The 13838-nt window shown below is 40.3% G+C and overlaps 1 protein-coding gene across 1 annotated transcript in view; it reads right to left on the bottom strand.

The window, feature by feature from the left end:
• The window catches only part of MAP7 (microtubule associated protein 7), a gene marked incomplete at its 5' end in the record, with an annotated part of 108590 nt that overhangs the window by 7915 nt on the left and 86837 nt on the right, over positions 1 to 13838 (bottom strand). The window contains 8 exons of the mRNA XM_082481073.1: positions 444 to 582; positions 2997 to 3054; positions 3141 to 3191; positions 3478 to 3579; positions 5102 to 5297; positions 7198 to 7375; positions 10956 to 11236; positions 11649 to 11764. Of these exons, the coding sequence (XP_082337199.1) occupies positions 444 to 582; positions 2997 to 3054; positions 3141 to 3191; positions 3478 to 3579; positions 5102 to 5297; positions 7198 to 7375; positions 10956 to 11236; positions 11649 to 11764 (1121 nt within the window). The remainder of the gene's footprint in view (positions 1 to 443; positions 583 to 2996; positions 3055 to 3140; positions 3192 to 3477; positions 3580 to 5101; positions 5298 to 7197; positions 7376 to 10955; positions 11237 to 11648; positions 11765 to 13838) is intronic.

The following is a 13838-nucleotide window of genomic DNA, read 5'->3' as shown; positions in this document are numbered from 1 at the left end:
GTAAGCAAAACTTGCTAATGCTTCAAGCAGTTCAGGAATCGAAACATCTAGGCTGAAAGCACAATGTTCATTATTCCAATCAAGAAAACTGGCACTGCAAATCCAGAGTGGTATTTATGAAGCTTAATTCATGGAAAGGAACAGAAAAAATTGCCCTTTCCATTAAGTTTCAATTTACATAATAATTGCTGGCAAACAACGTGTTCTTCCAAACACTGCAAAGAACGTGCTGTATTTTTACAAAATTCTTCCCTATCAGCTGGCAAAAATGGGTTACTGCTAAGTGAAAGATGAACACAGGAAAAGATAAAAATAAACAGGAAAGAAGGCAGACTGAAAAGCTGTATCTTGTTTAGTTAACGAATACATGGGTCTGAAAATAATTTATTACTCTAGTAACCCTCATCCTCTAAGCACCCTCCAATAGCTAGCAGTGTTCTTACCTGTCCATATTTACAGGGGATTGATGTGAAACAATCACACGCGTGCAGGTGACGGCCTGCCCGTTGTGCGGAGATTGCGATGCATGCTGAAGCTGAGGTCCTGCTGCAGGTTCCAAGGGAGATGCAGGACTGGTTACGACTGGAGAGAAAACAGGTTTTCATAAAACCAAGCAACATCATCTACCTGCAGATTAGGGTAAAATATTTCCTACACAAGACAGCACAGTCAAGGCAAGCTACAGATTTAAAATAACAGAGTTCCCCCACCCCGCCTCCTTCGTCAAGTTTTTGGGCACACGAACCCTTTTCAGCTCCAAATTAAATGCCACAGATTTCAACGCTTTAGCTTTATGGACAAGAATAAACATTTTACAACGATATACACAATTCCAAGACATAAGTCAGTGGTCAAAATAGGCTGACCTCTGACAGAAAATTATGCTGGCACTTTTCAAGCAGCAATACAGAATGGAATAGGAGAACACTGGGACATCATCAATTCTATACACTGGTATTTCTTGGTTCCTGTGTAGATCACTGACTGTAACCCAAAAGGAAATCAAGGAGGAAAAAAAAAAAAAAAACTCCACGGGAAAGATACTTCTTTCAACAAGTAGCAAATCACTACTATAAAATGCTAGAGAGAGCAACATAAAATTAGAGTATCCTTGTGCCTCATCCAAACTCCACATGATAGATGTTATTGGCCTGCTTCAGGATGTTCTTTTAAAGTACAACTACAGCTTTCTGCATTGTATCTACAGTCAAACTAATTCACAGACAGTTCAGTAAAAGAAAGCAATTGCACCCCACCTGTACTAGCATCTGTTAGGATACTCACAAGGATAATTCAGAATTCACAGGCTTGGACACATTTATCTCGGTTACCCAAAACCTCATCTGATGAGACTCTCCTTCAGCTGGTCTTGTTTTGCTATGCTCTAAATGCTTGGCCTGAAGTCTTTTACACCAAATGTCTTAGTCTGATCTTTGGCAAGCTTTTACACAAGAGATATTAGCAATACAGGTTTCAGTGCTTCTACAAGTGGAACAAGAGGAAAATACATCGGCTTTAACATTTAAAAGAGAAAAGCAGAAGAACGTTCTGCTTTGGAAAGGGAGAGTTATCTCCTATTTTGACGCAGAGGCCAAACAAATGACAAAAAGGTGATGGATTTTGTTTCAGCGTGTGCTTTAACTGTTCCCACAAAGGTCTCCTCATATTTTGCCAAACAGTAAGACTGAAACAAAAAGAAAAATCACCATTTGTGTATAGTCAGAAGTCTGTTAGACATAATATGAAAAGTTAGAGTTGGCTGAAACACATCCATTGATTCATACCTTTAACTCAATAGCATATCTAGATAAAGCAAAGCCAAACGGTAGAGCAGCCCTGAAGGTGAACGCAGTTTTCTCTCTGTCCAATCACTCAAGGCCTCCAGCCCTCCCTTGGGCCTGGGGAAATGGAGGTCCAAATCCTCGTATTACTTAGGAAAGTGACTGTCTTCTACCTCAGGCAGGAAAGTGCTAGCCACAGGTTATCAGAGTAATTTATAGTTTGAAGAACTATTTATGTGGTTTATAGCACCTTCAACAGTGGCTGCAGCAAAAGATGGCATCCCAGATGCCATCTTCCCCCTCCCCCCTCCCCAAAATACGTAAACAAATAACTTCCAAACACACGCAATGAAATCTGTGTCAAAAGGTTTCCTGGCAGTGCTAATTATAGCATTCACTTTAAACATATAAAAAAAGGAGTACACACAGCCAGTGCTGTTATTTGTCCTCCGCGTTACTCAACTCAAACACAAAAGAGAAATGTGTTATGCTACAATAGGATAAGCCGTTTGATAGCTTGACTTCAGTATCTTTAAATACTGCTAATTCATACTTGGTGGCTGTTGAATATGAGCTACATTTTATTTTGCTTCATATTAAAATCTTATATAAAACTGTCTAAAATAACCAGGAGGAAAAAAAAAAAGATAGAGGGAAGAGAATAGAAAGGAAGACTGAAAGTGTGGGTGTGACGGAGACTCTAAGCTTTTGTAGGAGCTGAATTTTGAAAGAAACAGAAATTAAGAGCAAGTGAATAAGGTAGCAGGTGTGGAAGAGAAATCACAGGGAGATGTTTGGATAACAAACAGTTTGTTTTTATGACTGAGATGAAGTAACCACCTAAAAAAATGGAATAAGTCTGCAACAACCACATCTGTAATACTATGCAAAAGAAACTACAGAATCAGTTTCTTTTGTAATCAGAACCAGAAAAGAATGTGTTTCTTTTCACTTAATAAATAATTAAACTTGGTAAGCAACTCCCTCTCGTTAAACACCAATGTGACAAAGTTGCTAAAACAGCTGACTCATTTAGTAATGGCTAACTACCTGTACAGAAAGGCTAAGTAACGTTTGCTAAGACTTCAGTCATATTCCTCTCGCGGTTTTCCTTACTGCAATTAGTGTGCCAAGTTTCAGAACTGTATCTCAAATCATTGTGCTTGGTATGCATTTATTAACTGGTTGTGCTCAAGGCACACTTAAACACAATACCTGCTTCTCCAGTAATATTTGCCTTTGATATGTGTCCATTTTGCTGGTCATTGGGTTTCTACAAAGGAAGCACAGTTTTGTAAATTAAAAATAGCACTAAAGTGAAACATGCCCGATATTTACACATTAAGTAGCAGCACTGACCTTATCTACAGCTTCTACACGCCTAGTTCTCTTCATGATCTCCTCAAGCCTCTACAATAAAATGTAAAAGGGTAAAATAATGTTTGCTGGCATTAATTTAAAAATATCTCTCCCAAACCACAACTGCTTGTCATTTATCAGTCGCACGTGTTTATTGCAAAAAGATTAATTATTTATTAATGTTGGCAATATTCCCTTCACTTTCACATCAGGCTATGCAGATGAGGACTGCAGCTTTTCTGAGGGCACATTTATATCATGGATAACTTTCTACAGCTGAGGTGGAAGCAAACTGCTAAGGCAAAATGAATTAGTTTCTTTGTATGTACTGAGTTACCTTCTTCCTCTCCAAGCGCTCTTGCTCTTCTCTTTGGAAATGCTTTTCACGTTCTAATCGAATCCGCTCTGCCTCTTCCCGTAGGCGAGCTTCCTCTTCTTTCTGAGTTGATGGTAAAAGAAAAAGAAGTGAAGAATAATTTACTATTTAAGGACACATTTACACTGATATCTGCTTAACTATGCATATCTACAACACCCTGAAAAGACACTTTTAGGGTTTACAAGTCACCAACAATCTTTTCAGACTGAATTTCACATTTCTTGATTAATCTCCATGTTTTACATAGCATTAAGAGACACGTAACTAAACAACAGACATCATATTTGGTTCTGTGCCTTTTCTGGGGCATGTGCATGAAAGCATACTGGATTAACAAATGAGGAAAACATTTCCTAACTTTCACCATTAAAACAGCAGCCAGGAAAGTAGTCAAGAGATGCATGTTTTGAGTGGTGGATGTTTTTGAGTCACGCAAAAGCAGTAGAATGTTTTATTTGCCCAAGAGAGTCGTTGCTTAAGGAGACCAAGAAAAAAAAAGCCACAGGTACATTTGCACAAGCTTTCCATTCCTGCTGTTTTGATTAAATGTAAAGCTTACCGGGAATAAACTGTAGAAAGGCCTTTCTCCCTGACAGTGACAGTGTTGTATGATGGAACTACTTCAACCGTTCATTTGTTAAGGCTGTAATATCCAAAAAAACTTGGCCATGCGTTATCTGAGTGCCAAACTGGGAAGGTACCTCAGTTTAGCATTTCAAAGAATGCAGCATACATCTTCTGAAAAAGTAAACTATAGTTTCTAAGCTATATTCACTAACACAATCCTTTAAACGTTTCTTTTCAGAAACGGACATTTAATTATATACCAGAAGACAAAAACCTAACGTCTATGAAGCAGACTGAAGTGCTGAATTTTGGGGGCAAGAAAGCGCGTGCACAAAGAGCATGTGTGAGAAGAGAAGAATCCTATCCAAAATGTTTATCACAGCCTCTCCTGAAGCTGGTAAACCAATATTATGCCCATCAAAAATAAGAGCACTTGAAAAACTGTATTTTGATTTATTTACTCATGTCTTTCGAGTAGCTGCTCTGATTTCAGGAGGACTGCACTAGGTAAAGGCTTGATTAAAGTGATCAAAACCTACCCTTTCCCACTAGCCCCACACTAAAGCAATATTGGGCACAGGATTAGAACTCAGCAGTGCTATGTCTCCACCATTCTGGATAGTTATCTTGGCATCTAGACTTTCTGTAACTGTGGGGACAAAGAGTTCTTTGGTATAACATCATTCATTAAAATCCTCCAGTACAACTCTATTGATTTTTTCATCACAATTTATCAGGAATAGGAAAGGATTTGTTCTATATAAGTAAATTCTATAAGGGAAAAAAAAAAAAAAAACCAACAAAACTCAACTCCCTAGCACATGTTTTTGCCAAGAAGAAACATCTTTGCTCTTCCAACCACTCTACGGAATGAACTCTGCTACAACCCTATTCACTTTATATATAGCACTGAAATTTTATATATCACTCTAATCTATGTGTTGCATAAGAGGTGTTGCTTCATTCACTTTGCTGCCAACCAGACTAGCACAGAAATTCCAGGAGGGGAGCATACTTGTTTCTGAATGCGTTCCATCTCTTCTTTCTCCTTCTGTTCTCTCTCTTCTGCTTGTCGGCGCAGCCGTTCTTCCTTTTCCTTCTCCTCCTCTGCATTCTTTCTTTTTTTTTCCGCTTCCTGCCTGCGAGCTTCTTCCTCTTCTCGGCGAGCTCTTTCTTCAGCTATCCTCTGTGACAGCTCCTCCTTCTTTTGCCTGCAATCATGAAACAAGCATAAGAAAAATAAGTAAAAAAAGGATGGGGAAACCCCAAACCACCAGATTCCTGACCCAAAACACAAGCACTGCAGAACAGCTGGATAAAGCTTGCACTACTCTCTCATTCATAAGGGCACCTGAACTGGGTCAAGCCAAGTTGTCTGTTCTGCTTTCAGCAGAGGTGAAGGGTGAAGCCCTATGGAACATAAAAATTTTGCAAGGCAATACCAATTCTTCTCCAGCATATGCCTGGCTTCCACTGATCTAGGACTCAGGTACTTTCTGAATCAGAAACAGTATCATTGACTTTAATGCATCTTGCAAAACACTTCTTTCTGTAATTCCATTTGATCGTATTTTGAAATAGTATACATTTTTAGCACCCACCTTATCTTGTGGCAACGACTCCTGAATTCAAAAAAGGTATCTAATTCTACTGATTTTAATGTTACCTCCTGACCTCACGTAATGCCCCCTCATCCTTGATTGTGGGAGTGAATAACTTTTCCCCTTCACCTTTGATGTTACCCAAACTATTCAGGACTCTGTAGCTTATCATATCCCCACTCAGAAGTAGAAGGCAGATGGTCTTCCCAGCTGAAAAATCCCCACCTGTTTAGTAGATATTCATATGGGACCTGTTCTATACTTGTGATCTTCTTTGACGTCTGCACTTATTTTCCTAGTTTTACTGAATTTACTATCCCCAAAAATATAAAATTAAACAATCAGGAAGTGAATTCACCTTGGACAGTTCAGAATGGCATTTTCATTTTGTTGTTCTTCTCCAGTAACTCATAACAGTTCATTTATTTTGTTGATCATGTTTACCCGATACTTTCATATACTCAATTCCAAACAAGATCTCTTCCCTCAGAAATAGTTAGCCCAGAGACCACCAACACCACATGAGTTAAGTTAGGATTATTTCCTTATATGCATTCCTTTATGCTCAGCAGTATTGCAATTCAGCTTCCATTTTGTATCTCAGCAATATAAGATACATCTGAAACTTCACAACTGCTTTATCTCACTGAAGCCCAGCATTATTTCACTGGCCACAACTCCTTTCAAGTTCATTTATGACAGCACTGAACAGACTGAAAAGTCCTTTCACTGTGAAAGCTGATTATTCTTTACCTTTTCTTTTGAACCTGTCAGTCTTACTATTTATTCAGCATATTACTCTTATGCCACAGTAGCTTATTTTCTTTAAAACCTTTTTTGAGAGGGACCACTTTGTGAGCCTTCTGGAAAGCCAGGTTATTTTACCTAGCTCTGTTCCTATGTTCAGCAATATTGTTAAAAGAACTCCAACAAATTCCACAGGCATGGCATCCCTCTAAAAAAGTGCTCAACTTGTGTTATAGTGACAGTCATAAGTATCCAGATTGGCTACTCATTTTCTAGTAGAAAATGAGACACTCCAATACTGTTGGGGGTCTTGATTTTAAATGGGAAAACAAAGAGCTTTAAGTCACAGCTGTTGGACACCTAAACACCACCTGTGGTAGAGATCTTAGAAATCAAAGCTAGAGACATTGTCCCAATCACAAAGTTGAAAACAGCTGTGCAGAGTTCCCTAGCTGGAATAAACAAGTATAGCTTTGTTAATCTCTGAGGAAACACTGAATCACTACAGCAAGGATTTTCTCTCTCCTCCTGTCCTCTTTTAAAGCACTATTTGGGGTGAGTTTTAACCTTACAGATCTGCCTAGGTATATAGTGCGCCTACAAAAAACCCCCAACAGGAAAATTTGTTTTCGGGGAGGAACTTGTGCCTCCTGCATTTCAGTACTGTGCTTCATATATCACAATATAACAACAGAATACACACAAGAAGCTGCTAGGAGGCTGCTAAAAACATATCTTCTGCACTGCAGCAGTCTAGAATCACCTTTCAAGCTCTTCTCTCTCCTTCCTTTCTTGCTCCTCCCGTTCCCGCTGCTCACGGGCAAGGCGCCTCTTCTCAGTCAGCAGCCTTGTTGCTTCCTCAGGGTCAGTTGTACCTGCAGAGGTCTTTGTGGGGGCTGGAGAAAGAGCTGGTGGAGCAGGAGGTAGGGACGGGCTGGCTGCTGAAACAGATGGGAAGGAAAACTAGTTTGTACAGAGACAGTAGCCAAGACAACACTCTTGAAAGGAACATAAAATAGTTTCAAATACACTGTAAAATATTTTCAAGCTTACGTGGTTTTATAAATGATTCAGAGGAGGAAGACATTTCTAGATGCTAGGTGTTCGTGTTCCTTAAGGGAAGTTTGTTTTTACAGGATATGTGAAAGCAGCTGCAGTTGAAAGGTTAAGCCAACTTTTCTGCCAAAAGAATAAATGCTGACAGGTGCTCGACAAGAGTTATGCTGACTCAGCAAGTCCCTACCATCACATTTCTTAAGTTTGCCCAATTCTATTTGGACAGCAGAAGCAAAACATTGTGATGTTATATTATCTTCTGTCTGATAGCCTATGTCTGAAGGCTTTTTGGTGATAAGCCAGTCACTTTTGGTGACTTCATGATCTCAAATATCAACTGCCTGAAGTGATCTGCAATAAGGGTAGGACACAAACTATCATCAATTTTGCAGTTTCTCCAACCTGCAGCAACTTGTGGAACCAGAACACAGCTTCTTAACAAGCTTTGGCACTACTGGTGACCTACGGCTTGTCTTCAAATCTTAATAGTGCCTTCATGTAAATTCTTTATCCAGGACCAGCTTTGACCACCCGGTAGAGAAGGTGTTACAGGTTCTTCTCAAGTAAAACACTAGTTCACATTTCTGTAAGTTTGCCTGGCATTCCCTAGCACAGGTACAGAGTGCCTCAACTTCACTTCTTCTCTGGAGGCCAGGGACCATGCCCAACACACAAGCTAGCTGAAGGAAGCATTCCCAGGGTAATCACATCTGGTAACACAGGCAAACACGGATAGGGAAGGCTTTGAACTGTCAATGGAATCATATTCCAATCCTGGGGAGATACATGTGAAATAAGTGATCAGGAACAGTCAGGAGATGATTTTAAATCTACATTTCTAACTACCCTTTGGGATGTTCCAGTATGTTCCCCACCTCACTAACAACTTCCTAGAGAGGTTTTATCCCCAATTTCCCCCCTCCTACATCTCATCACGTATACAAACACAAATTCAGCTACTTCCTCTGTGCTGAATGCTCACATCTGCTGACATCTCTGCTCTCTTCTTCCACCAAGTAAAAACTATGCAGGTCTTTCTATAATTGCTTCAAGGCTTCCACCTCGAATTCAAATGATACATGTACACCAGTAATTTAAAGAGTGCCAGGGCCTGTTCTCTAGCCCCGAGGTGAGCTGGCACGGTTTAGCCTTGGCCAGAACACTATTCTCTCACATTACCAAAACAGGTATTCAGTCCACCCCTAGGGAACAGCCCAGGCCTGGGCTAACCTCTAAGATGTAGCTGGGGACTCAGAAAATTCTGGGATGGTCATATATAGAAAGGTAATTTGATTACGTTAGATCTTGGGACCCCTTTAGAGCTATTTTCTTAGTAGCCTTGGGGACAGACGGTAAGAAGACGTGGGGCCACAATTACAACCTGGATCAGAAACATACCAGAGAGCCTTTGTAATAGTTAAACAGTATAAATGACAGAGTTCCTGCACCTCAGCCCTTTTTAATTTACTAACACAGACCAAGGCAGGGCTGCCGCTCCTGAAGGGAGCACGTCTTTGAGCTCAGGTGCTGAAGCTGGCAGCGTAACAAGTAGCCTGTTTAATGCACACCTGCCCTGCTGTCAGAAAAGACGACAACAGCTTGCACAGGCACACCCAAAATGCCTTTAAAACTTCATTGGTAAAGTCATGTGAGATTTCCCTGCAAAAGCTTGCATAGCTCCATCAGTGATCATTATCTGCTGGCCTCCTGGCTCCTGTGATTACACAACCAGCAGGCAGCTGAGCCAGACTGGTTAAAGGCTAGTTCAGTTAACTGGCAGAAATCAGCTATGTTCACTTGCAACACAGACCTAGGAGATATCAGCAATGTTCCTCTAGCTCCAAATGCTGCACTTGCTCCTCTCTGAATTCTTGCATTCAACTAGCCGCTAAGTTTTGGGAGTTTGGGCCTCTATCTGCAGTACAAAGCCTGTCCTCTAACCTCACATGTAAAACGTTTAGCCTGAGGTCTGGATCTTTGGTCCCAAGCATCACTTCCTCTGGCTTTAGCAAAAGACATCCAATTTGAAGTGCTGCTCACCGCTTTGACTATAGTACCCTTCTCTTTTCCCCCTTTCCACTACTCGTTTCTTTGCTGTGAATACAGACTACTTCACTTCTGAATATCTTTATCACGCATAACCTGTTTCCATATTAAGTGACCTTGTCACAAACTCCAGTATTGACTGACTCTGTGAAGAAGTTAAGCCTCTCTTCCTCCTGAGCTAGACTGTCAAGTAAGCCTGATGATGTTTCTCTGATCTGCATCTTGTCCTGGGGAGCTACAACTTGTAAACATTTGCAAAGCTATCTCAGTGGTATCCTCAAAATCCTTGTAGAAAGGAGGCTATCTCCTTAAAAGGAAGCAGAAGAGCAGTGAAGACCCATGCGAACACGGCAATTAGCTTATATCTTCTTTACATGCCCATGGCCAACAGATGCATTGTTTCTTACTGTAAATGTCTCGCTTTTTGTGCGGTTGCACCGTGTGTGGTAGGACCTGGGCATCAGATTGGAACTACTGTAACAGAACTTATTAGAACAAAAGAAATCAACTCACATCAGGTCTTCTCACAGAACAACCCCCAGCTACACATCTTGCAGTTAAATGCAGGATTATTAATACTTAAAACTGTCTTCTGAAGGACAATCACAGGGGAACCCATGAATTTTAAATTCAGAATTCTAAGTAAACCATCCTGGAAATGCCAGTGGTCACAATGGCCATTCTATCCCACCCGCAAGACAGACAGTTTAGGCCATATTTACAATGGACTAAAATATCTGCTAGAAAACACTTACATTTTTCATTTTCAGATTTACCTTTTGCCCGTCCTACACTTTATGATCATTATTTTATTTTGTGTGTACAACCTTTTCTGCCTTGCTACTTTTCAGGGTTGGTATTGGTGGTTTTTTTGTCTCTTGGGTAACTTTTTTTAAGTAACTAATTTTCCCTGAAAAATTCTGCCTGTTCCTCTTTACTCTTTTCCTTGGCTCTCCTCTGCATTTCACTTTATCCTGCTAATCTCTCCCATGGTGTGGTACTCTTGCAGTATTACAGGTAAGCTGGGAGTGTTACCAGCACAACTGTACTGTGTCTAGCAGAGGGGGACATTCTCACTGCTCGTACTACCTTATGCGATGGCTTCCTGTACCATTAGACTTCAGATCAGTATTATTCTACTTCAACAGTTTGAAAAGAAGCTGTGTCTTGATGTGAGGAACAAAATCCCAGTCCAAAAGGGCTGTGAAGCCACACCATGCAAGGCTGGTCTGTGTGTTGACTGTTACAAGCAGGAGGGCTTCAACCTGTTTACACTTTCCTCATAATGAACATACATCTGCAGGAACGTCCTGACACTTGATAGAAAACTACTGAAAACTACACTGTTTCAGAGAAAGGGAGGGAAGAACATAAAAGACACTCAAACATTCCTTAACCTAAAGGAGAATCTCTTCTTACCTTGAGCAAGCTCTGCCTGGACAGCGAGCTCTTCCTGACTTGCAGATTCTCCAGCACCTGCTGAAGTTCCTTTACTCTCTTCTGTCTTTTCATCGCTGGCCTTTTCAGCTTCCTTTTCTGTTTTTTTCTTCTCACTCTCTGGTTTGACCTCTTTTTTGACTGGCCGGATGTTGCCAGGAGAAGGAGGACGCGCCTGAGCAGAGGTAACTTTGGAGGAACCAGGTGGGGAAGTTATCTGTTTGGGCGTGCCAGGCAAAAAAGGCAAAGACTTTGATGCGTGCCTGTGTAATCACAAAGAGCGACAATCACTATCAGACATGCTCCGCTGGACACAACCTACATATCATTTCTACAACTACAATAGCTAAAAATAAACCAATTTCTTTATTTCTCTGCTATTAAGCAGGACTGCTGGAGCAACCGATTAGCTTTCATGCAAGATGCTTCTCTTTGCAGCTGTCCAGATGTGTGAGCACTGAGCCCAGGCAAGTGGGAAGAAACCAGGTAACTTCCTCCTTCTTCCCCTTCCTCAAAGCAGTAGCAACATTTTTCCAAAAGTAGGACTGTATTTCCTTCGTTGCAGAGAGAAAATATCTACATCACCAGATAAGTTTGCACTGTTTCACATTTAATTAATAGAACAATCAGAGCCGCCTATAGCTCAACCTCCAGCTAAGCATGTACTTGGCTTACCAAACTGGAGAGGGAGCCGGTGATCTAGCTTTGGGGTTGGAAGAAAAATGACCTCCTTTAAAGCTGGCTGAGAAGCTGGATGACAAATGGCCTCTTTCCTTTTCTTTTTTGTCAGTCTATAGTTCAGCAAACAAAAAGACAAAGTCAAGCCAGAGTTCACACGGCTAAAGAAAGCAAAGCAAGCTCAGTTAAGGATGAGGGGTTGAGGGGCTGAGAAAAAGCAGTGCTGAGTCAGTAGTTTCTACAGTCTGTTTAACAAGTTCATTAATATAGCTCCCATAATCTGCCACCATCTTTGTCAGTAAATATGCATTTGACAACAAGAATCCTTCTTAATCATGCTTACTACTGTCTTAAGATGTAACGGGCTAATTTGCAGAGGCTTATTTTTACATAGGTAAAAACCTTACCTTTTAAGGTTTGATCTTTATGGATTGCCACACAGTGCCTTCCACTACTCCCCATAAAGCCTGGATTTCATTTTAAGAATGAACAAAATGCTCCCCCCGCCCCTCCTCCCCTAGGCTCACCCTTAGTCACAGTCCCCATACAGCACAAGCTTTTTGCTTTCATGCTTACATGTGAACACCACAGATGCTCTCAAAGCCCTCAAATGTGGTACAACAGTTATCCTGTTCTTATTTTCTTGGACGATTCCATAGCATATACTTTTTTGGCCATTGTTTCTTATACGTGTTAGCAATTTCTTGTCTTCTTGATTTGTCATCTCAGGACTTTCTTTTTTTAAAGTATTTCTGTTATAGCTCTGGTTTGTATTAATAGAACTATTGGTTTAAAGGAATATATCAGAATTTAGGTATCTATATACTTCCTCCATTTACCTATAGATGAAAAACTTCATTTTTTTTGGAATAGTGAACTCAGACTCTGGGAGCCTGAAGAACGCCACTCAACCAACATGACACACAGGGGCTGTTGCTCACCACCTGCTTTAGAACCTCACTAGCTGAGAGCTCTGCAATGCTCATCTCCTGAACTGAAAACCAAGTTAACAACTGGAAAAGAACTGAAAATAACTTCATGAGTACATAAACCCTTTGTTTATCTTCATAAATACAAGAGGTGGGGTTTTTTTTGGTCATTACGGTTACAAACAGTTATTTTAAATTGCCAAAAACCTAGTATTAGCAATAGATGGTCTCGATCTTGAAGTCATTACTCAAGAGTAATTAGCCAAGTCTTTGGCAGTATAATTTACCAGATACCTACTGATTAATAGGATGATAATCACCTGACTTATCAAAGCATACACAGCCAGAATAAACACATTAAATTGAAGAATTTTGTCTCACTAGCAATAACTCTCTATACTGGATCTAGAGCATCAGAAAAATTTTCTTAACATCAGTAAGTATTATAATATAATATATTATTATATCATATATATAATATAATATATAATATAATTATAATATAATATAAAATTTATATTCCTATAAAAGTTTACAGGTCAATAAAAAATTCTCCACACCACGCAGGCTACTGAAAACAGTTATTGACTCAGTCATTTTGTATTAACATTTTCACATTGTCTCCTCCACAAATGTATCAACCTTTCTTTGTAATTTAAGAAAAACAAACAAACAAACAAACAAACAACCCAACCCACGAACCAAAACAAAACCCAAAACACTCACAATAAGAAAGACCCCAGAGGTGCTAAACTGATAGCCCTGGGGATTGCCATGCACTGTGCGCATACTATGAGATTTCTCTACAGATATATACCAACGCTTTGCCTTAGCTTAAACTTCAATATACTACCATCTGCCTAAAAGATTAAGTACTGGCTATGATTCATGCGACTTTTGTTAACGCTGCTTCCAACAAGGATGTCAATAGCAGCACTGCCTCTTGATATTTTGCCCATCAGGCCAAAGGAAAATGTAAGCACCTCTTACACAATCACCTGCAGAGATGACTTCACTCTTCTCACTCTCCACACAAACTCAGGCTGTAGAGCACAAGGAAAAACATAACTGCTCCGGTTCAGCAAATGATACCTGAACTGGAGCTGACTGCATCCCGCTGGCTTGGAGCACAGGCAACATGAATTTGGTCTGCCTGTATCACACTGCTCTGATTTTCCCTGAAAGCTCAGATCAGTCACAGTACTGTTACCAAATCATTCAGAACGAACAGGTGATCTGTGGGAAGCCTCGCTTGCAA

The sequence above is a fragment of the Vanellus vanellus genome (genome assembly GCF_965231255.1).
Source record: "Vanellus vanellus genome assembly, chromosome: 3".
Taxonomy (NCBI): Eukaryota; Metazoa; Chordata; class Aves; order Charadriiformes; family Charadriidae; genus Vanellus; species Vanellus vanellus.
Note: the sequence above shows the minus strand (reverse complement) of the source record. Positions and strands in the feature narration are given on the sequence as shown.